Below are 20,781 nucleotides of genomic sequence, written 5' to 3' on the forward strand. Positions count from 1 at the left end.
ATGGGGCAGATGGGAGTACACAACATTGGGGGCGGGGCCAAAATGGCGCAATTCATGAAGCCCTGCCCCCTACACCCATAACCCGCTCCAGGAACTCCCAGACGTAACCAACATAATGTTGGCAATTATGACAAATCATCTTCTGTCATTCATCTAGCAGAGTCTATCAAATGGCAGAAAATGATTAGTTGCTATGGGCAACGTTTCCACTTTATCTCCCTTGAAGGTTTAATACATCTCCTCTGTATATATGGTGGAGTAAACAGAACTACAGTATATAGCATGCAGCACTCAGCAGTGCACTGTGTCTTGAGCTGACAGGGAAGGGAATGTTTCCTGTGACTCATGAGCTAAATGATCTTAATGATTGAAATGATTCGGAGAGTGAAATGATTCGGAGAGTGAAATAATTCGGAGAGTGAAATGAGTCGGAGATTGAAATGATTCGGAGAGTGAAATGAACTAGATGAACTATTGAACTCCTGAGCGGAATTAGTGGCGCTATATAAATAGATGATGATGATGATGATGAGCGAGGAGAATGACTCATGACTCATAGTCAGTGATCAGCTCCAGAGTCTCACACAATGCCTGAGCACAGCAGTGCCACCTTTGGTAGTTTAGAGGTACTGACTTATGAGTATTAAATGAGTGCTGAATAGAAACTAAAGGGCCAGTGTGAATGAGACAGTGAGTGAGGCTGCTGGGGCTGCTCGGCTTTATCTCTAACTCCTCACACTTGTTTTCGTTCCTGGTGAACTAATCTTTGTCAGAGCTGTGAACTAAATGATTTAGTTTACTTTGAAGATTAGTTCATTTGAACTAATCACTCGTGAACTACCTGTCAGGCGCCGTCCCGCTGTCTCCTCGGGACGGCCGCCTACGTCATTGCCCCGCGCGTCTGGTTGCCAAGCAACCAGGCGTGGAAGTCCCGGCCGCCCGGCGTGGCCGTCTGCACAACGGGACGCTATTGGATAGCGCGGCGGCAGCTAATCACAGCGCTGCCGTCCATTACAATCTTATTGGTCCCCTGGGCTTTATAAGGCACTTCCTGTCATGACCCCTGAACCAGAGTCTCAGGTCTTCCTGCCTCCAGCATTATTGTGTGTATTGCCAGTTTTCTGCATTGTTCCTGTCCATCGTTGTTCTGCCTGTGACCTTTTAACCACCTCTATTTGGATCCTCCCTTTGTAGTGCGCTACCTGAACGTTATCGACCCGGCTTGCCTCACCATTCTTCTGGATATCCTTGTGTACCTCTACTACCAGAACATTACCGACCAGGCCTGTCTGACACCTCTTTGTATCTCGCTGTTGACTCTTGGAAGGACCGCGACCTGCGTGTTCCTGCAGCGGAGTCCATACTTCCTTGCGGGGGTTCCTGGTGAATACCAGGGGCACGTTAGATTCCGCACCTTCCTCTGAGTTGCGCCAACAATAGCAGGTACGCAATATAGTTGTGACACTACCCACCACTAGTCGGCAGTAAATAGCAATTACAGAACACCTGCAGAGAACTCCCTTTTAAAGGCAAGATGGGAGTGTCACTTGTCCATCTACTAAGGCTTTGTGAGGAGTCTCAAATATAAAACATGTATTGTGCTAGACAGAGGGGAGGGGCGCATAATGACATAAATTGCTGCATAACTAACAAGTATCAATGCTCCTCAAAAACTATTATTGTAAAGTCCAAAGAATAAAACGAATAATTGCATCCAATATATAGAATTAGAAGAATTGTAACGTGTAGTTAATTGATACAGAAAATAGATATGGTAGTGTTTTTCAATGCCAAATACTTCCAGGAGCAAACGTAGCCTGAAAACCTAGTATGGTCTCAGAAAATTAAGAAATATTGTAGGCTACAAATTACAGTCTAAAGCTTTTGGAAAACAAACAACGATACACATTCTTCCAAGACTTTTACGAGCCCAATACAGTAAGTTATGTGAGGTGCACTGAAACAAAGCAAAAATGAAGTACAGTAGCTAGTGTTCATGCTTACATTTGTTAATAAAGTTTTTTTTACAAAAGCGGATGTGATCAATTCCTCCAGACCCGCCTCGATTTGTTCAGTACAAAGTGATTGGCTAATCGTCCCTGATGCCCGGCAACACCGTTGATTGACAAGTCTCCAGAACTAGAGCTTCAATACTGGTTGTAATCTCGCGAGAACAGCAGCGGTGGCTCTTCGGGCCAAGGTGCCTCAGATGGACTTGTATGATGAGCTGCCCGAACCGCCCAGGGCTCCTGGTGAGCACACAGCGCGCACACTCTCACAGCGGCGGTATAGGCTTTACCTGCTCACTAGTAACATAGCACTGCCACCACAGCATCAGAGGACACTAGGAGATATAACATGTACGCATCATAAAGCAAAACTGTTATTGTCATTGTTATGGTAAAATCGTGTATCGGGGCATTCATGCACTATAGTATTATAATTGATATATGAGTACTCGCAACTTTAATTCTCACAATTACCCGGATGAGTTTAAGATTTTGCAGTGCTGTAAAGCTTAATATCATTGGGGAGATGGGCACGGTTTTCAGCGAGCAGAGAGGAGGGCTCAGTAAAAATAGTAAATGGTATTTGCAGTACGCTCAAAATGACTGTCCAAAGTGCACCAGCTGTGGTCAAAACATTTAACATGGCTAGTAAGGTGAAGTTACATATTTATCTATATTTATTAAACAGAAAAAAATAATGTGCATTATAGAAAAAAGCCAAATACAGTTAGACATAGCCAGCTTCTAATGCTCACTACTTGCAGCCCCGTGTACTCCTTATACAATTCTGTACCAAAGATAAGTGGCTAATGTCCTCCACAGTTCTATGCATGTTATTACAGCCTTGTGCCCAGCATATACAACTCTGTGCCCGTAACAGCTTCACACACTATATCCAGTCCTATACTCACCAGTCTGATACCAGTCAGAAACTGCCTTGTGCCCAGGTTGACATCCTCCTAATCATACATACATTATTTTTTATTTTATTTTATTTTTTTAACATAAGAGATAAAAAAGGAGAAAATAGTTACTTTTGTTTTGTTTTTCAAAGTTAATTTTGGGTACTTTTTGTGTTTCTGGTGTAATTATAGTAGTTATTGGTGTTAATCTGTGAAAAATGATGAGCACTGGCTAATTCAACCAACGCTTTTGCAGCCTTGCCAAGATCTTTACCTGATGCAGAACCTCCAAATGGGAAATCCAGTGGAAAGCGCAGGATGGAAACAAGCGACTCGGACAGCTGCGAGGGCAAGCACCTGGAAAAGAAAGTTTGTAAAGGTTTTCACACAACTTGAAACTGCACATGGAGTTTGTGTGTCAAAAAGACTGCTGCATCAATCTATGTCTGTGTAAACCATGTACCTATCAATCAAATGTTGTTCATTAGAACACCTTTGATTTAATATGCTTTGCTAAATACACAAAGGTAAATTATAGTATTAGTTTTAACATTATTTAAGAGTAATGTATTATTGTTTGTAAAGCAAGCAAAACACATTGCAATCATGTTACAGACATAGATTGTAGCAATCGTATTGGGAGGTGGTGTCTTGTAAAGCCATCAGCAGATAAAACTTCCAAATTACATTTGTATGAACTGTAATTAATTCTGACACTTGTACTAAGGGGGGTATTCAAATGTTAGTAGTTGTTTTTTCCACGCCGTGTAAAAAAAAAAAAATATGCGGGTTTTTGACGGCAATAGCGACCATTTTGAGTTGGCGCAACGGGAAAACTCGTGCAATTCAATTTAAAAAGAGGGAACGCTGCCCCCACGTTTTAAAAATTGTGTTTGCGAGATTTTAGGGGAGTGAAGGGGAGTTTTAACGCGGTCATATATAGCACAAAAAAAAGGTTTTACATACATTACACATTGATAATATCTACATTACAGTACTTTCTTTAGCATATTTTTTAATTGAACCATTTTTTTTTACCATACAATCATCTATACCATGTCAAAACACATTACTACATTCATATTTGTACCAAAAACATACATAAATATAATTAGTGATTTTTTTTTTTTTTTTTATTTTTCACAAGAAAATCAACTTACACAAGTTAGGCATTAGTGATAAACATAAGTTAAACTTTTTTTTTTTCCACATTTTTACATAATTTCAAATACTTTTCAGAGGTTTTATATTTTTAACACACCCCAAGGAGGTGTGAGATAAAAGAGCATATTTTCCTGTTTTACCCGCCGCATTAAAAAAACAATTGAATAGCTTTTAACGCGGCTGCCTCTGGCACACCCTACACTTTCAATAGACCTTCTACTGGAAAGCGAGAGGACCGTTTGATAAAAAAAAAAAAATGCAGCATTTAAAATGGAATTGAATTGCGGGTAAAGTTAACCGGCTCGAAAATGATAAAAAAAAACTGCGTTAAAATGACTTAACACTGTCAAAAAAAAAACTCGCTGACCGTTGAATACCCCTCCTAAGAAGTTAAAAAAAAAATATATAACAAAATATATGTATGCTTGTCTATCAATATTCTTAGTTGAGCATCTATTTATTACTGTAGCTTATAAGCTTTTTTTTTTCCTATAACATCTAAAAATCACGTGTGTGGTGTTTACAAAGTGATCAAACAGTTCCTGGATATGTCAAAACACATTTTTTGTACTGTAGAATATATAACCTGTTTTATCCTTCCACATTTCTGTGTAATGCACAAACAGCACACCAAGCAAACTGGAATTTCATTTACTAAGAAAATTCCCCTAAGAGATAACAATTTAACTGGTTATTCCTCACACCACTAGTGGGGTGTCCCAAGCTGAGGCTGGTTTGGGGTTCTCTCTTGCTGAATTTGCCCAGGATCGGACTTACACAGAAATTAATTTATCAGATGTCTTACCACATAGAGCATGTAAATATGATTAACAGCTGAGGGCCACACTGTGGACGGTACCATCCACTAGTGAGGTGTCCCAGGCTCAGTGTGGATTGGCATTATCTTGCGTAGTGCGCCCAGAGTCTTGCTAGGGCATCTTCCTCCTTGGAACGCCTCCTTATAGGACGACGAGTAAACGTCCAGTTCCGGAGACTGTTCAGACAATTTGCTCTGATTCTGAACTCTCTTCTGGAGAAGATGGATAGTTGATTGAGGAGTTTGACGGGGAGGGCTCTTATGGTGCGCTCACTTTAGGAGAGGTTACCGGGGATGTCATCAGACTTCCTGTTCCTTGCTGCTGTTGAGTAGGAAGGGGAAGCCTTTCTTTTTTCTATGCAGCCTGTTGTCTTTCCTGCTGTGCTCATTCTGTTGATGCTATTTCTTCAGACTATATATATACTTGTTTAGTTTAGCTGTTTTCATGCTCCATTCTTGCATGATAATTTTGTGTAATATGAGTGTGTGGGAGTCCACCTATTGCTCTATTTAATTTATAGTTACTGTATAGGTGTCAGTGACCTGTCTGTTTGTATTATAAAGCTTCTGTGTCTACTGAAAATATTTATTTATGACCTTTCTATGATAAATTTTGTGTGTGTAAAATGTAACACTATGGATAAGAAAGGGAATTCCAAGACTAAAGGGTCCACTGGAAAGTTTATGCAACATTATACTTTTAATATAAAGTTAAATTGTCTTGAGGACAGTGTGGCCCATATGTCATGTGTGCAGCTTGTGAGGCAGAGTTCCGTGATCAACAGTCATCTGTGACTGCACCCATTGCCTGTGGAAGAAGTGGCTTGTTTTAAGTCACTGACTATGTCCATAGCCAAACTCTCGGGTACTGTCTCAGAGAGGTAGGTGACTCTTCTCTTTTACTGCACCACACATTCTGCCTTTGCGGCTGGTACCATCCACTAGTGGGGTGTCCTAGGCTGAGGCTGGTTTGGCGTCTTACGGAGTCCGCCCAGGGTCGTGTTATGGCCCCTTCCTCCTTGGAACGGGTCCTTATAGGATGACGAGTAAATGTCTAGTTCCAGAGACAGTTCATACAATTGGCTCCGATTCTGACCTCTTCTGAAGAAGGATAGTTGATTGAGGAGTTTGATGTGGAGGGCTCTTATGGTGTTGAAGATTCCTCTGCTTTCCAGAGCATAGATGATTTAGTCTTGATGTTCGGCCAACTTTGGGGCTTGCATATCCAAACTCTGCTGGATTTGCCCTTGTTAAATTGTATAAGAAACTGGTGGTTTGGTCCACATGCAGGGTAAATTTAAATCATTTTACCCCTTGCCATTAGTGGAATCTTTGAATTGAGTGTTCTCCCATTCCCCACTAATCAGAACCACCATTATCCCTTGTTTTTTCCTCTGGTATGCTACTGGTAAGTGTGATTTTCTGCTTAGTGCAGCTTATGTGGCGGCTGGCAGCTTGTTTAGAGCAGGTATGTCTACAGCCTGGGTGAATAAGGCTACTCCGGCATGGGTGGAACAGTTGGCTAGGGATCTGCAAGAGAATCAACTAAAGGCTGACTTGCTGGTGTTAGCTGAACACATTCGAGAGGCTTCTGATTTTTTATTTTATTTTTAACAAGCGTCTTTGGATATGGTTTCCGCTACTTCCAAACTCTCTGCACTCCTAGTGCCCAGGCATTTCTTTTGGCTACTTTCTTGCTCAGCGGATGCGGACTCTAAATGTACACTGGATTGCAGCTGGAGCAAACCGATCAGGTTGCTACAGGTGGTATGATCTTTTCTGCCTGTCGGCAACCCTTAACCAAAGCAATCCAAGTTTCGGTCCTTTTGTTCCTTCAGTAGGTCGAGGGCCGCTCCCACGGCAGTCTTTCTCCTCTGGGGCGGCTTCCATAGGGGCCTAAGGTCTGCCAGCCACAGGCATCCCAAGATTGCAAACACTTTTTCTGCATGTTGGGACAGTCAACCACAATATTGGAATAGTGCCCCCCCTCCTCGGATGCCTGTGTTCAAGAGGTTGTCACTCGGGGGTTATGTCATCAACCTTGTCCATTTCCCTAATCGCTGGTTCTTCACCATTGGCCTCCTGCAGACTCAGACTCTGGGCGCTCTAGGAGGCTCCCCAGAGGTTTCTGGTTTTGGAAGTCATCAATCCTGTTCCTCCTCCGGAATGAAGTTTGGGGTCTTGTTCCAACCTAATTATGATTCCGAATCCATCCAATCCTGAACCTCAAAACCCTCAGCAAATGGGTTTGGATTCTGGTCTTCAAGATGGAATCGTTTATAGTCTATCATCTTTGGCATGGAACATGGAGAGTTCCTTGCTTCCCTGGATATAAAGGATGCTTACCTCCACGTCCCAATTTGGGAGGGGTAATGGTGTTTGCTTCGTTTGCGGTCCACAATGCACATTATCAGTTACAGGTTTTGCCCTTGGCCTAGCTACCACCCCACAGGTTTTCACAAATGTCATGGCCACTCTCTCTGCATTCTCAGGGCATCACTATTGTTCCTTATTTAGATGATTTTTTGTTAAAAGCTCTGTTGCATTTCTTCCTCCTTCACAACATTCAGCTGACTGTAATTTCTGGAGGGAAATCACACGGCTGAATTCTCAACAAAGTCTTCCTTAATTCCCAAGCAAAGGATGCACTTTCTTGGCCTCAACACAGTGCGTCAGCTGGTGTTCCTTCCATGGGACAAGATTCTCTTGGTCCAAACTAAGATCCAGACCCTCCTTGCCAGGCAGCAGGTGTCCCTTCTTCGTAGAATGAAACAGCTGGGGAACATGGTACCCGTGTTTGAAGTGGTACCATTTGTACAGTATTATTCTTGGCCACTCCAGAGAGAGCTTCTTTTGAAGCTGTCCAAATCCCCCCACCTCCCATTCATCTGGAGAAGTAGTTAATCAGGTTGCCCGCGACCACTCGTCTGTCCCTTATGTGGTGGTTGACAAAGGGTCAATCTTTTCATGGAAGGGAATGGACTTTGCTTGCCACATATGTCAGTCTGTCCATGTGGGGGCAGTCATAGATTCTCTCCGATTCCAGGGCCTTTGGACTCCCCTGGTGCCCATGAACGTTCCGGAACTCTGGGCAATCTACAAGTTATACAAGTTCAGGGGGTTCTGACTGGCAAGCCACTGAAAGCCATATCGGAGAGCGGTAGCCCTACTTAACCATCGGAAAAACTGCAGTGCCATGAAGGAGACGGCACAGGAGAATGGTCCCTTCACGTCAATGTATTTGCTCTTCTGGTTCATCGATAGGATCAGCCGGAGATTGATCTCATGGCGTCCTACCTGAACTTCAAAGTCCAGGGATCCTGCCGAGAGGTACACTGATGCCATGACGATTCTGTGGTTGTTTCGTCAGGTCTACTTGTTTCCTTTGATTCCCATGCTATCGCGGGTGCTCGGGTGTGACTGGATCACTTACTAATAACTTATGGTATAAATTTATTTAAAGGAAATGGCACAGGGCGCTTAATTATATAATTGCAAATGTACTTATTTTTGATATTGTGGGTATTTTGGTAAAGGAAATATCTTTATTTCTGAGACCAGGGGAGGAAATTTGTTTTTTGTTTTAATTTTGCTAGAGGAAATGCATTATTTCTGAGGTATATATCTGATGCAATAAGCATTTGTTGAGGAAGTCTTTTGTGTATTTTGGTGTCGAACAATGATTTTGTTTGGGGTTTTGTAACTTTTCTTTGGGAATGTGTATTCTGCAACTGTCTGAAGAAAGGACCCATGTTAATTTCATATTTATTGGACCTTTTGATAAGTGAGGGTCCAGCACCTGAAGACACAGGAAGGTTTAATTAGACTTGCTGTTAGATTTCCTGTGTCTAAAACAATTTGCAGGAAATCGCAGCAAGTTTTAGGATATCACAGATAAGTGTAAATATTGTTAGCTTTGCATTGCATGTAAATCCATGTTTGGGTAAACCTATTGCATCCTGGTTCTAAAAATAGCTCAGACCTCGGGACTGGCTTACCCTGTGAAGCTGTGTCCAAAACTGTATTAAAAAAAAAAACACTGTTTTGTATTGGAAATTGTTCTTCTTGTTTCATCTGACCTGCTCACTGGTACCTTCAACCATTTTGAAGCAAGTGATGTTTATTTGCTCAAAGACCTGCTTGGAAACTTCTCTATCCCTATGACCTACAGATTAGACCCAACTCTAATTAATTCTCGGCTGTTCTGAGGTTTGGACCCAGTTTTCTGGTACCAACGCTCTGCCTGCTACCCAGGGGTACCAGCCCAGGTACACCAGTAACGGGCTACACTAGCAGCGAGAGTTACCCAGCAGAAACCCGGTGCTGGATGCCGGTAAGGAGTCCAGTGGTAGCAGCATTTGTAAGCCCCTCCTACTGCGATTAGAGGCTGCATTTGGACAACGAAAGGGAACGGTGGCAAAGTAAGCCCAGCCGGTTCCCAGAAACAACTAACACGATGGCATAGGCAGTCCATCCCCTAAAAAGAGAACTAGTGGCCACCACTCTGATCTGAATTGGCCTAACACGGCATTGTACTCCCAATATCTTCGGGATGGCCATAGGCCCACCTTCTGGTTGCCTCTTCATCCCAATCTTTTCATAGGCCCTCTTCATTGTCACACTTTTTAGGTCATCTGGCTTTGACAGTGTGGCTACTGAGCCATTGATTCTTCGGGCCAGGGGTTTCTCTCGCAAGGTTGTACAGACTATGATAAAGGTTAGAAACCAGTCGCTCTTTGCAAATTACTACCGGATATGGAAAGCATATATACTATGGTGTGGACGAAGATTTCACACTTCCCGTTTTAATCTTTCTTGCTTCTTGCTATCCTTGCTAAAGAAGGGTCTCCGCTGCAGGTGCGCACTCTTATCTTTTTCCAGCACAAGTAGGCAGTCATGAATGATGTGCAGATGTTCCTATAGGAGGTTCTACGTGTCCTTTGTGCACCAGGCTCTTGCTAGAGAACCTTTTGAGCCGTTGGACTCTGGCTCTTCGTTATGTCACCTGGAAGGTAGTGTTCTTGCTCTCCATCTCTGCTTCTCGTAGAGTGTCTGAGTTGGGGGTGCTGTAACACCCCCCCCCCCCTTCTGTTTTATTCGCGCTAATCCCTTTCTTGTACTGAAAGTGGTCTTGTGTTTTTACTTGAACCAGGAGATTGTCATTTCAACATTTTTCTCCTAGGTCTCTGACTTCTGATGCGTCTTTGCAGGTACTGGATGTGATCAGGGTCCTCCATACCGCTGTGGTTCATAAGTCTAATGACCTGTACGTTCCTTATGATGCACACAAGTGTGGTTGGCTGGCTTCTAAGCACACTCTTGCTGGTTGGATCACAGCCACCATTCATTTGGCTTATGTTCAAGTGGCTCGGCCTGTGCCAAATTCTACAAGGGCTTTGCATCTCAGGATGATAGCTTTGGGCACAGGGTTTAAGTGCAGCTGTTTCAGAGCAATCCCTCCCTTAGGAGCAGCTTTGGAATGTCCCCATTGTCGCAGTGTCCCCCAATGGCATGACGGAGAAAAGATAATTTTTTTTTACTCCCTATAAAATCATTTTCTCTGAGCCCATTGGGGGGGACACTTGCATTCCCTCCGCTTGCTCTGACTGGTTGTTGCCTGTTTACCGTCTTTGGTGTTTCTTGTGTCACCTCGTTAGTAAGACCCTCTCTTCTGGGCTTTGTTATAATAGATAAACAACTGAGAACGGTTACCCTCAGCTATCCTCTCAAGACTTTGAGATCTATTTTGTCGCAGTGTATATAATATATATATATATATATATATATATATATATATATATATATATATATATATATATATATATTATATTTTTTGCATTCTGAAAATGCAGGGATAGTCATAGCTCCTCTTATTGGTGATGCAGGTAGTGTACCACCAATCAAACAGTGGAGATACTGTAATACTTCAAACCAAAGCATGATGGCAGTAGATACTACACAATATTTTACAGAAAACGTTTGTGAAGCATTATGATAACATGCAGGGTTTCATCTTATGAGACAAAGCAAGATTGGCTCAACACTAGGTCAAGGACCATCCTCAATGGTCACATTACCAAAATAATGTGCACCAATAATGAAGGGGTGCTTCTTACAACATATGTAAGTACTAAAAACAGGTTGAACAAAAGAGCACTCCGGTCCTAATTTAGAGAGTATTATTAAAATTAATCTTTATTAGTGAGATCCGTTATTAGTAAGTATTAGTGAGTCCACTAATAAAGATTAATTTTAATAATACTCTCTAAATTATGACCAGAGTGCTCTTTTGTTCAATCTGTTTTTTATAAATCTAGGGTTTCATCTTACCCTGACTTTTCACTGCATTTCTGTTAAAGTAAAGTTAGATTACACATCATCCCGCTTCATGTGACATTTGAAATCACTAAGTTTAGAACACTATGCTAAATGGATCTATGCCACAAATGCAAAGCATAGCTTGTCGGTGAAGCTTACTGTTACATCATTTGCCTCCTACAATCTATACAGAATATTTGATACCTTGAAAACTTATAAGCGAATCTCACAGGCTTTGTAATCTAAAGACCCACCACCGAATTACTGCTTTCTCTGAAGTGTGGAATAGATTTAGGTAGGCATAGCAAATGAGTTATTTAAAATGAATAATTTAGTTAACGAATATGCCCATTTTCATATATAGTGGTGGCAAAACGTCGCTTTACTTGCTTTTTAAGCCTCAACTGTTTATCTAGGAAACTCCTTCTTTAATGATCCATTGGCTATTAAGTTCCTCATAAAAGGAGATGTAGATAAGTTGATTAGTTCTTGTATGTTCTCTGCACTAAACCATCGCCATTTCATTTGTTTTTTGTTTAGGACTTTTGTCTTTAAAAGCTCATGTAGCAGAACGGAGAGGGGAGCGGGAAGAATTACAGGACGCTCATACTACTTGTGATCTTAGCCAGGAGTGTCAACCAATGCCTGCCAACCTGTAAGTACTAGCCAAGTCAGCCATGTTTATACATTCAATTGCTGTCTTGACATTCTCTTTGTGTTTTACAATTTACTTTCTCTATGGGGATTGCATATTTAATTTTATTTTGTTATATATCTAGCACTCTTTTCATATATTACTGCTGAGTGTTTGTATAATAGTTCACTCACTAGTGCCTCTCGGTTATATTACATTACTGTGATGTCATCTTGAGAAGAGTTTGACATGTAATGAATATTGCTCTTTTAAGGGCCCGATTCATGTTCAGATGTCCCTTTGCATGCCATATCTTGCTTCAGATAGCGCTGCGCATGCTCGGGAATAGACCTTACACCAATGATCGCAATTCATGTCCAGACACACACAGCCTACATCGTTCAGGTGGGAACTGTAATGGGAAGGGGTTGGACGCACATATGGCATATACAGTAAAGGAGTGCCCTTACTGTACATTTGCACCAGCTACACAGATGTAAGTGCCAACTGATAGTGACGACTGTCACTGCTTCGTCTTTGTATTAAAAACTACGTTTGCACGCCACTAGATGGCAAAGAATATGTACAGTATGCATTAACATCCTGACTTCTATATTTAATGTAAAATAAAATGTGAAACACATTTTTTGTAATGATAATTATAGCATTGAGTTGTTACTTTATTTGATAGCATTTTTTATTTTATTGTTTGCATGCGTTCTGATGGGACTTTATATTGCACATATGCATGTGTGCATCCTGCACTGTTCTGTCTGTTAAAATACAGTAAGTAACGTTTAGGCAGAGCGTACACCCAGATTCAAATTGAAACGTATCTTGATCTGCTTGGATTTGTATATGGTTGGAAGTACGCTCATGTTCAGTGCTCGTTTTTTTGTTTGTTATTTTTAAACGCAAGTTGCATGCAGGTTGTGTCCGAAGATGAATAAATGTTTTTCACTTGGAACATTTTAAAGGGGAAAAAAAAAATTAGTCGCCCAGCCCAAAATAGCCCACTAGGGAACTGGCAGGGAGGGGGTGGTGGACTGCTCCCTAGTCCAGCCAGACCCTGATGGACACCATAACAATGTGTTAAGAAATTGCAGGGTAGTTTGCATTTGGCAGAGAAGGAATCTTTTATAAGAAACAAAAATCATATTTGGCCAAATTTTGGATTTGCTGTCCCTTTTGCTAAAAATACGTTTGTTTGGTTTTAAACTTTTTTCCCTCTTCTGGTCTCCCACATTAGTCACTATTATCATGCATTCCTTGTACCTGGGTAGTAACAGAAAGAACTTGTCACCTATGTCAGTTGTGATATATGAGCGTACCATCCACCTCAGTTCTAAACTACATTTGCTGCCATTGATGGTGCTATATAGATACGTATATATGTTTACACATATTGCCTTATGCACCCTAGTGGATTTTACTTGATCACTTAACTGAGACAAAATAGAAATGTTCTGTATCGCGTCTGCAAGTAAACAGCTTCCCTGTCTATGTTCAGAGACACAGAATGATTTATGTGACGTCTAGGGCTACAAAAGTTATGTTGGCTGGAAGAAAGAAAATTATGACAATTAGTAGGTGAAATTACTACGCACACAGCAAAAAACAAGGTAAAAAATAATTTGAGTGTTCAGTATTTGTGTCGGGAAGACCAGACAAATTAGGCAGCTTTTTTGCAATTGTCATTTCACGCCCGATGATGATTAGATCCGGTGTTGAAGGCTGGGTATGTGGAGAAATGTATGACGCTGCTCCACCCCACAGATGGAAACTTTACAGGTGAGGTACGTGTTAGGTGCAGTCAACTATAAGGTGTCTAACAAACAATTAAATATAGGATATTTTATATGCAAAATACACCCTTGGGTCAATTTTGCAAATAACCAATACGTCTACACAGGTGGATTTACCCTTTGATAAAAAATGACTTCTGATCCTCACTAGCACATTTTTAATGTGTTACATGATGATTCTCTTATAGATCACGACTTTCGTACTATGCGGTATTTGATGGTCATGGTGGGAGTCATGCGGCGCAGTTTGCGGCACACAACCTACACCGCAATCTGGTGAAAAAGCTACCACGAGGTAAGTAAAGGTTGTTACATTGTGTTGTAAAGTAAGTGTGTGTAATATGAAGTCTGACAGTTCCTTGTTGCAGGAGAGGGCAGCAGTGTGGACAAGGCAATAAAGAAATGTCTTCTCGACGCTTTTAAGCAAACCGATGAAGAGTTTCTGAAGAAGGCAGCCAGCCAGTGGGTATATTTTATAGATGACTGTCCAAACTTGCTGTAACTCCTATTCCTGGCCGTGTCATTACTAGCTGTTCTCTTCTATCTGCAGGAAGCCAGCATGGAAAGATGGCACAACAGCCATATGTGTTTTGGTTGCTGATAATAACTTATATATTGCCAACCTCGGGGACAGCAAGGTGAGCATTGAGCCCTTACCTGCAGCTAATGGTTTTTTTGTCATTGTTTGGAACTGGATTATGTGTCCATGCGGCAGAGATAAGCATTTAACTAATTGCCATCATGTAACATTGTGAGAGGCTGCTCCTTATATGTTATGGCCAGCAGAGTAAGGCAGTTTTATGTATGTAAATGTCGTCTTGTCATATTTTACAGTGATCATTAGTATATTACCAGAAGCTCTGATATGAGGCTTTGTGACATTCGATTTGACAAATTTAGGTCCACACTAAGCGCTGGAATACCGATTGCAGCAGATAACCACTCCTAATACAGCTGCACACAAGCTGCAAATAGATTGTATAAATAAAATATAATTGAGTTGTTGCAGCGCTACCGGGTTTTCAATTGACACAAAACTTAAAAATATGGAGGAAAAGAAATCTTGTCAGATGTTAAGATTACATATATGAACAACTATAAATTTTATCTTTCAATGTTACAAACAATAAATAAATTGTAGTGATGATCGGAGAAATGATGAAAACTTTGCTGAAAATTCAAACAGCTACTGACTTTTAAAATAAGCGTATTCTTCATACACAAAGTACGATATCCCAAATAGCGATCTATTAGAAATAGACTTAGTCAGGTAGTGTTTGATGTTCACGTAACGGTTACTTTAACAGGATAACAGGCTGTCGTTTTCTCCACTGCTGGTCATCACAGGTCAGACCGATCTTTAAATCCAAATCAGCAGCAGCTGATAGTATTAGAAAACTCTCCAATCTCCGCCTCTCCACGGAATGGTGAATCATATATACAAGAAGAAAGACATGCTTGTGTAATACGTAAAAAACACGATTTATTAAAACATAGAAAAACCCATAGGACCGGGATATAGTTGCCCGTACCAGAAGGTGAGTGAAACTCAAGCTCAAAGAAATCTCATGTGCACCAAAGACCTCAGTGGTTAGAATCTCGATGGTATAATCACCAAACAAGTAAATCAGGCAATCAGAGCTCCCCTGTCCATGTATACCAACGCGTTTCAACTTCAAAAGTCTTTCTCAAGGTGATGATTAAGTCCGGAAGTGGACGCTTTATATAGTGGAGCGAACAGTACGTACTCAAATGCATGTCAAATATATATATATATGATATATCATATCCTAACGGTAGCTTTGTGACATTCGGTAACTTGTCCATTGCAAAACTTAAATGTGCTCCGAGGGGAAATCATTTCCACTACAATCTCAGGATAAGTCCTAATTGTAGCATATGGTCAATCTCCCATAGTCTACCTTTCCCCATGACTCTTACATTTCTGAAATTCAATTACCTGTTGCTTACGCACAGTTAAGGCGTCAATTTTGTTCAGCCCACAAAATGGCAGCCTGATCTGTGTCTAGGTAATGGGTCCATTGTACAGTGAATATATGCTTATTCTATTGCTATGGAAAGGGCTATGTTCAGTTAGGGGGTAAATAATGATTGAAAGGATTTTGCTTAAAAAGGCTCTTACAATCTTTAATTCTTAGTGTATAGAAGCAGCTATAGAAAAGGGTAGAGAGGGGCATCGGCTCAGTGCCAGAATGTCAAACTCTGCTCTGTTGGGAAGCAACATGGACAACTGTAGAGCTTGGAATGAGGGCAAGTTAAGTTCTTCCGAGAAACTCCACTTGCCCTTATTTGGGACACTGTATAAATCTGTTCTTATGCAAACTTCTCTTGGGATGATTTCTTCCAAGCACTCAATTTATTGTGACTGTACACCAGAGGTGGCTGAGCAAAGAATGGTTCAGTGATATGTGTCCTATATGAATAGTGTTAAATTTATCACTAACCCTAAAGTTGTAAATCTCGATTGTGCAGCTATATGATTATACATGTTTGTGGTCCTAATTGTATGCATACATTTCCGGCTGTACAGTCTTCATTTGCATACATATGCGACAGGAAGTTCCCTTTTAGTCACTAAGGTTTTCTTTGATGCCAGATCTATGTTCAGACGTTGTTCTGTACTCTCTTCTCTCCGCCAGGCTTTACTCTGCAGGATTAATGAGGAGACTCAGAAACCCACCGTTTTAAGCTTGAGTAGAGAGCACAATCCCACTCAGTATGAAGAGCGGATGAGAATCCAGAGAGCAGGGGGCAATGTGAGGTGAGCAATGTAAATGTATAGCTAACCATTTATTTAGGGGTCGCTCCATATCCAGCCACACAACAAATGTGACAAAACAGCTGCTAATCTAGAATTGTACTCTAAAATTGTACATCTTAAAATAAGTTATGGGGAAACCTGGCAAATACTTACCTGAAATGTTTTTTGTTTTGTTTTTTTCTTGTGTGTTACTTAAGAGTTGTCTGGTCTGTAATTATCCCATCACACACGCTCCCTTCAGGGTGGAGGAGCCCCTGGCTCTGGGGTGTGTACAGTTTTCTGCAGAATCGACAAATTCTGTGAAATGCCAGCTAGTTATCAGTATAAGCCACACTGCACAGACTGCTCTGCCCGAGGGTCATATTTGCTGAAAAAGTTTTACCAAGATATGAACTGTGAAATGCCTCCCAGCTGCAAATCTCTTACGAAACACTCCAGACTAAGATATGCTGTCTGTCACATACCCTATGCTTCATCAGTACATGGCTTTACAAGACGGTTTATAAAGTACAAGGGTACAAGATCACTACTGTAGTATTTTGATATTCATATTATGACCCATTTACAGACATTTTTTCTTTATATTCTGTGTCCCCTTGATGGATCATTTGTAACTATTATAGCTTTTGAGACAGCGACTGCTCTGCTGCTGTTCAGGCATGTCGTCACTGAGAACCTTATGTGCTGTGTGTTCCGCAGAGATGGCAGAGTTCTCGGGGTGTTGGAGGTGTCTCGCTCACTAGGAGATGGGCAGTACAAGCGCTGGGGTGTCATAAGCACGCCAGATGTGAAGAGGTGTCCTCTCACTGACAGTGACAGGTAAATGACTGTATAGTGACACTAGATATTACAGCACAACTCCCTCCTACTCTCCTTGTGTCATGTAGAAGCCCAGGTGCTTCATTTAGGCAACAAATTTGTAATACTGTGAGGGCTGTGTAGTGGTCTTAACTTATACCAGGGTTATCTGTGTTAGTTTGACATGACCTGTAAGTATCTTAAGTCTTTGAAGCACCACCATCGTCTTTCAGCATATGTTAAAAGTTTCCACCTCTATCTGCACTACTCTTTCTATTCTGCAGATATAAATACATATCATACACTTGTCTGTTCAGAAGTTCATACCCATAAAAAGGTATTTTGATCCTGTGCACAGGAACGTAAATATCAGCGGACTTCCCTGTATCTCGTATACATGTCTGTCCCAACATTTTTTTGAAAGCAAGGAATAAGCCGTATCACATATACAAAAAAACATTGACTTCCACGTTTCTAAAAAAAAGAAAAAAAAAAAAAAGAATTAGGTTATAACTGTGTAATATTATTATAAGCCAATATATTGTATGGTTTTCTGAATGTTTCCCTATTGCTGTGGAGAGGGAGAGTAAGCTAGAGGAGACAGGCTGGCTGAGAAGATTGCAGAACCTGAGGGAGAAAAGTATTCAAACTTATGTATGGAAAAACACATCTTAGTGCAAAGTAGGTTTGGTTCAGTAGTTGTGATCTCGTGTGTATCATGAACTTTATCTAGTTAAAGTCTCAGTATTTTACCCCATTTAGTTTGTTTTATAATGTTGCTTTCTAGGCCCTAAGCTGCCTTTTCATTTGTCTCTCTTCCTTTATTTGTATTCTGCAAGAAGAGTGCACGTCTCACTTGTCACATTTCCCAAACGGTTATGTGAATACATCTTCCCTCCTTTGTCTTTGAGTCATCCATTTGTGTTCTGAACTGTACAGCATTTGTTTTTGTTTCCCCACAGGTTTGTTTTATTAGCCTGTGATGGTCTTTTCAAAGCCTTCTCCCCAGAAGAAGCTGTAAATTTTATCCTTAGCCATGTACAGGTAAGTTGGTCTAGTACAAGGAATGAAAATGACATGTCTATAGATCCTCCACTGTAGCTCCATGTGTTGTCTGATATAATCTCCCCCACTCACAGGAAGACTGTTCCAAAGCAGAAGACAGCGCCCTTGACATGGACAACCGCTATGAATCTGCCTGCCATCGCCTTGCCAATGAAGCTGTGCGTCGAGGTGCCGCTGACAATGTCACTATACTCCTAGTACAGATACAACACTGATGCTGTAGGGGGCTAGAACAAACATTGACAGCAAAAATTGCTCCTGTAAATAAACACCCAATTAAGATGTTCACAAACCGTGCCATTGGGAGGACTGGTACGCTTTAGATCATCTGTTTTAAGTTCAGACAAAGACATATATTATTTAGGTTTGATTCTTTCTGCAGATAGCTGCTATGGTGGAAAAGGGTGATCCAATATGATTCTTTTTTTTCCCCCGCGCTGGAATACTTCAGTAAAAAGTATTTCACACTTTTTGTCTTGTACTGTTTGCTTTGACTTATAGTGCATCATTCTAGGCACTCGTATGAAGAGCAGGATTTGGTCTAGAATAGTGTGTGCCCAATATAACTGTATGTAGTGAAAAAGAAAACCACCTCCCTTCTAATGGTTTTTATATTCATGTTACAGCAAATAAAGGTGGCCGGTGTATTTATGTATTTTTTTTGTAGTTTTTAATTTTTAGACCGTTACCATAAGACTATTGCATCTTCCTCATAAATGTCATAAAACATAATTTTGGTTTTCAGAAATCTCATGGGGCACTCCCAGCTTTGCAATCCTTCCCACTGGAGCAAGGGTGGATGTTTCCAAATGAATGAGTCTCTGATAAACACCTGTTTTACTGTGGAGTAGTCCAGAAAATTTTATGTTAAAGGTCATTGCAGGCAAACAGAATTATGGTACCAACTGTGCTCTGTTTGCCTGATTAGCGACTACACAAACGTCTAATGAAGTAGTTACATAACTATCGAGGACTGGCTTCAAGATTGATTCTCTTCATATTTGCAACAGTGCCTATATGTTTCTCAGAGAAGGTTTTTTGTATAAATGAACATTGATGTTCAAATAGACCTTTTTGAAAACATACATGGGTACTCTGCAAGTAAAATGCATGCAGAATATTTGCATATCCTCAAATGCAAGCATTCATCATGTATGCACACCAATTGCATTGTACTATATAACCCGACTGTAATGTGCTATACCAGTAAATTTCACTTTTGCCTTGTTTGAAATGATTCTCCTGGCATCCCCCCAGCTTACACTGTATTAAGACTCCTACTTAAAATTGTGTTGACAGAAGGGTGTAGACAAACGATAGTCTCTAGTAATCCACTACACATGTCAGACTGTGTTTTGCTGCTAAAGTCTGTTAATAGTTGTAAAGTAAAGCTTCCTGTTCTGGTCTATGAATAGAAGACCATTCCCTCACAGGTTGCATGTTCTTATCTGTTCAGCTGAGATAAGACGCCATAGCTTTTACTTCTATATAAGAGTAATTGTTTGAAAAATGGGAAATCTCTAGACAGGTTCTTCAACCACCAGTCAGACATTGTTCAATTTTAATTTACCAGCAATGATTTGGACTGAATAATATTTTAAGGCTGCATGAACATATATAACCATAACAGCATGCAGACTTCTACTGTAGGTAAAACTCCCTGTGACTGCGCTTCTCCTTGGTAACTCTTCGTGCTTTAATGTCCAGCTATATAGAGAGGGAGGATGTTTCCTGATCAGTGTATCTCAAAGCATAAGCTTCTGTCTACCTTCTGATATTTGACAACTTGTGCTTTGATAAATGTCTAAAACAGGGTGAGAAGTTAACAACTAGAGCATAACATGGAGGAATAAGTTGGAGACATATGATCACACTATTATACATGCATAAGATGTAAATATATAAATCTTTAACACTTTTATATATAATATATATTAAGAAATATAAATATAAAACAGATTGTGAAAAACACTTCGATTTATGGACAGAAATTGATCTGGCTCAGTGCTAAATCTGTCTAGAAGTTCAGTCTTTTGGCGGGTTCATATTCATAAAAACAAAGTATCAATTTCCATTGTGTCTTTTTCTAGTTAATTGATAAGTTGCAGTCTTATGAATTCGGGACATAAAAATGTGGGTTATAAATTAGCAGACATTCACTGCACCCATGTGTCGCCAGTCTTAGATAACGGCCTGCAACAGGTAGAAAATTATGTAATTTCATTTATTTCTGGTCAGATTCCAGACTGGATAAGAAAATGCTAACACATGGCTGTTGTATAGACTGTTGCTGTTACACATTTAAATATGTAAGAAGACATGTATCATTAGCATCAACATTTCTAAAGCTCCAGCAATTGAATAGCACTTTACAATTGGGAACAAATACAGTAATACTATACTAGGGAATACAGAGAGGAAAGAGGGCCATGCTCGCAAGATTACAATCTGTAGGACAATGGAAGATTAATACATCAGGTTAAGTGC

General features: G+C 40.6%; 1 protein-coding gene across 4 annotated transcripts; it reads left to right on the forward strand.

The window, feature by feature from the left end:
• Positions 1-2,109: 2,109 nt before the first annotated feature.
• Positions 2,110-18,945, forward strand: ILKAP (ILK associated serine/threonine phosphatase). Of its 4 annotated transcripts, none has more exons than XM_075201711.1 (10): positions 2,110-2,252; positions 3,168-3,290; positions 11,751-11,865; positions 13,838-13,944; positions 14,018-14,111; positions 14,200-14,287; positions 16,310-16,431; positions 17,131-17,250; positions 18,192-18,273; positions 18,369-18,945. In XM_075201711.1, exons 1-10 carry the CDS (start codon positions 2,210-2,212, stop codon positions 18,507-18,509), a joined length of 1,035 nt encoding a protein of 344 aa, XP_075057812.1. In that variant the 5' UTR covers positions 2,110-2,209; the 3' UTR covers positions 18,510-18,945. The 4 variants fall into 4 exon arrangements, with proteins under 4 accessions (XP_075057812.1, XP_075057814.1, XP_075057816.1 ...); XM_075201713.1 differs by having other exon boundaries at positions 3,168-3,276; XM_075201714.1 differs by lacking the exon at positions 2,110-2,252 and adding an exon at positions 2,265-2,360 and having other exon boundaries at positions 3,168-3,276.
• The last annotated feature ends 1,836 nt before the right edge of the window (positions 18,946-20,781 follow it).

This window comes from Mixophyes fleayi, chromosome 3, assembly GCF_038048845.1.
Source record: "Mixophyes fleayi isolate aMixFle1 chromosome 3, aMixFle1.hap1, whole genome shotgun sequence".
NCBI lineage: Eukaryota > Metazoa > Chordata > Amphibia > Anura > Limnodynastidae > Mixophyes > Mixophyes fleayi.

Coding starts and splice junctions, on each gene's coding strand:
- ILKAP (XM_075201711.1), top strand. CDS start 2,210: ATGGACTTGTATGATGAGCTGCCCGAACCGCCCAGGGCTCCTG. Junction 14,288..16,309: donor CCAACCTCGGGGACAGCAAG/GTGAGCATTGAG, acceptor TCTCTCCGCCAG/GCTTTACTCTGCAGGATTAA. Junction 17,251..18,191: donor CCTCTCACTGACAGTGACAG/GTAAATGACTGT, acceptor GTTTCCCCACAG/GTTTGTTTTATTAGCCTGTG.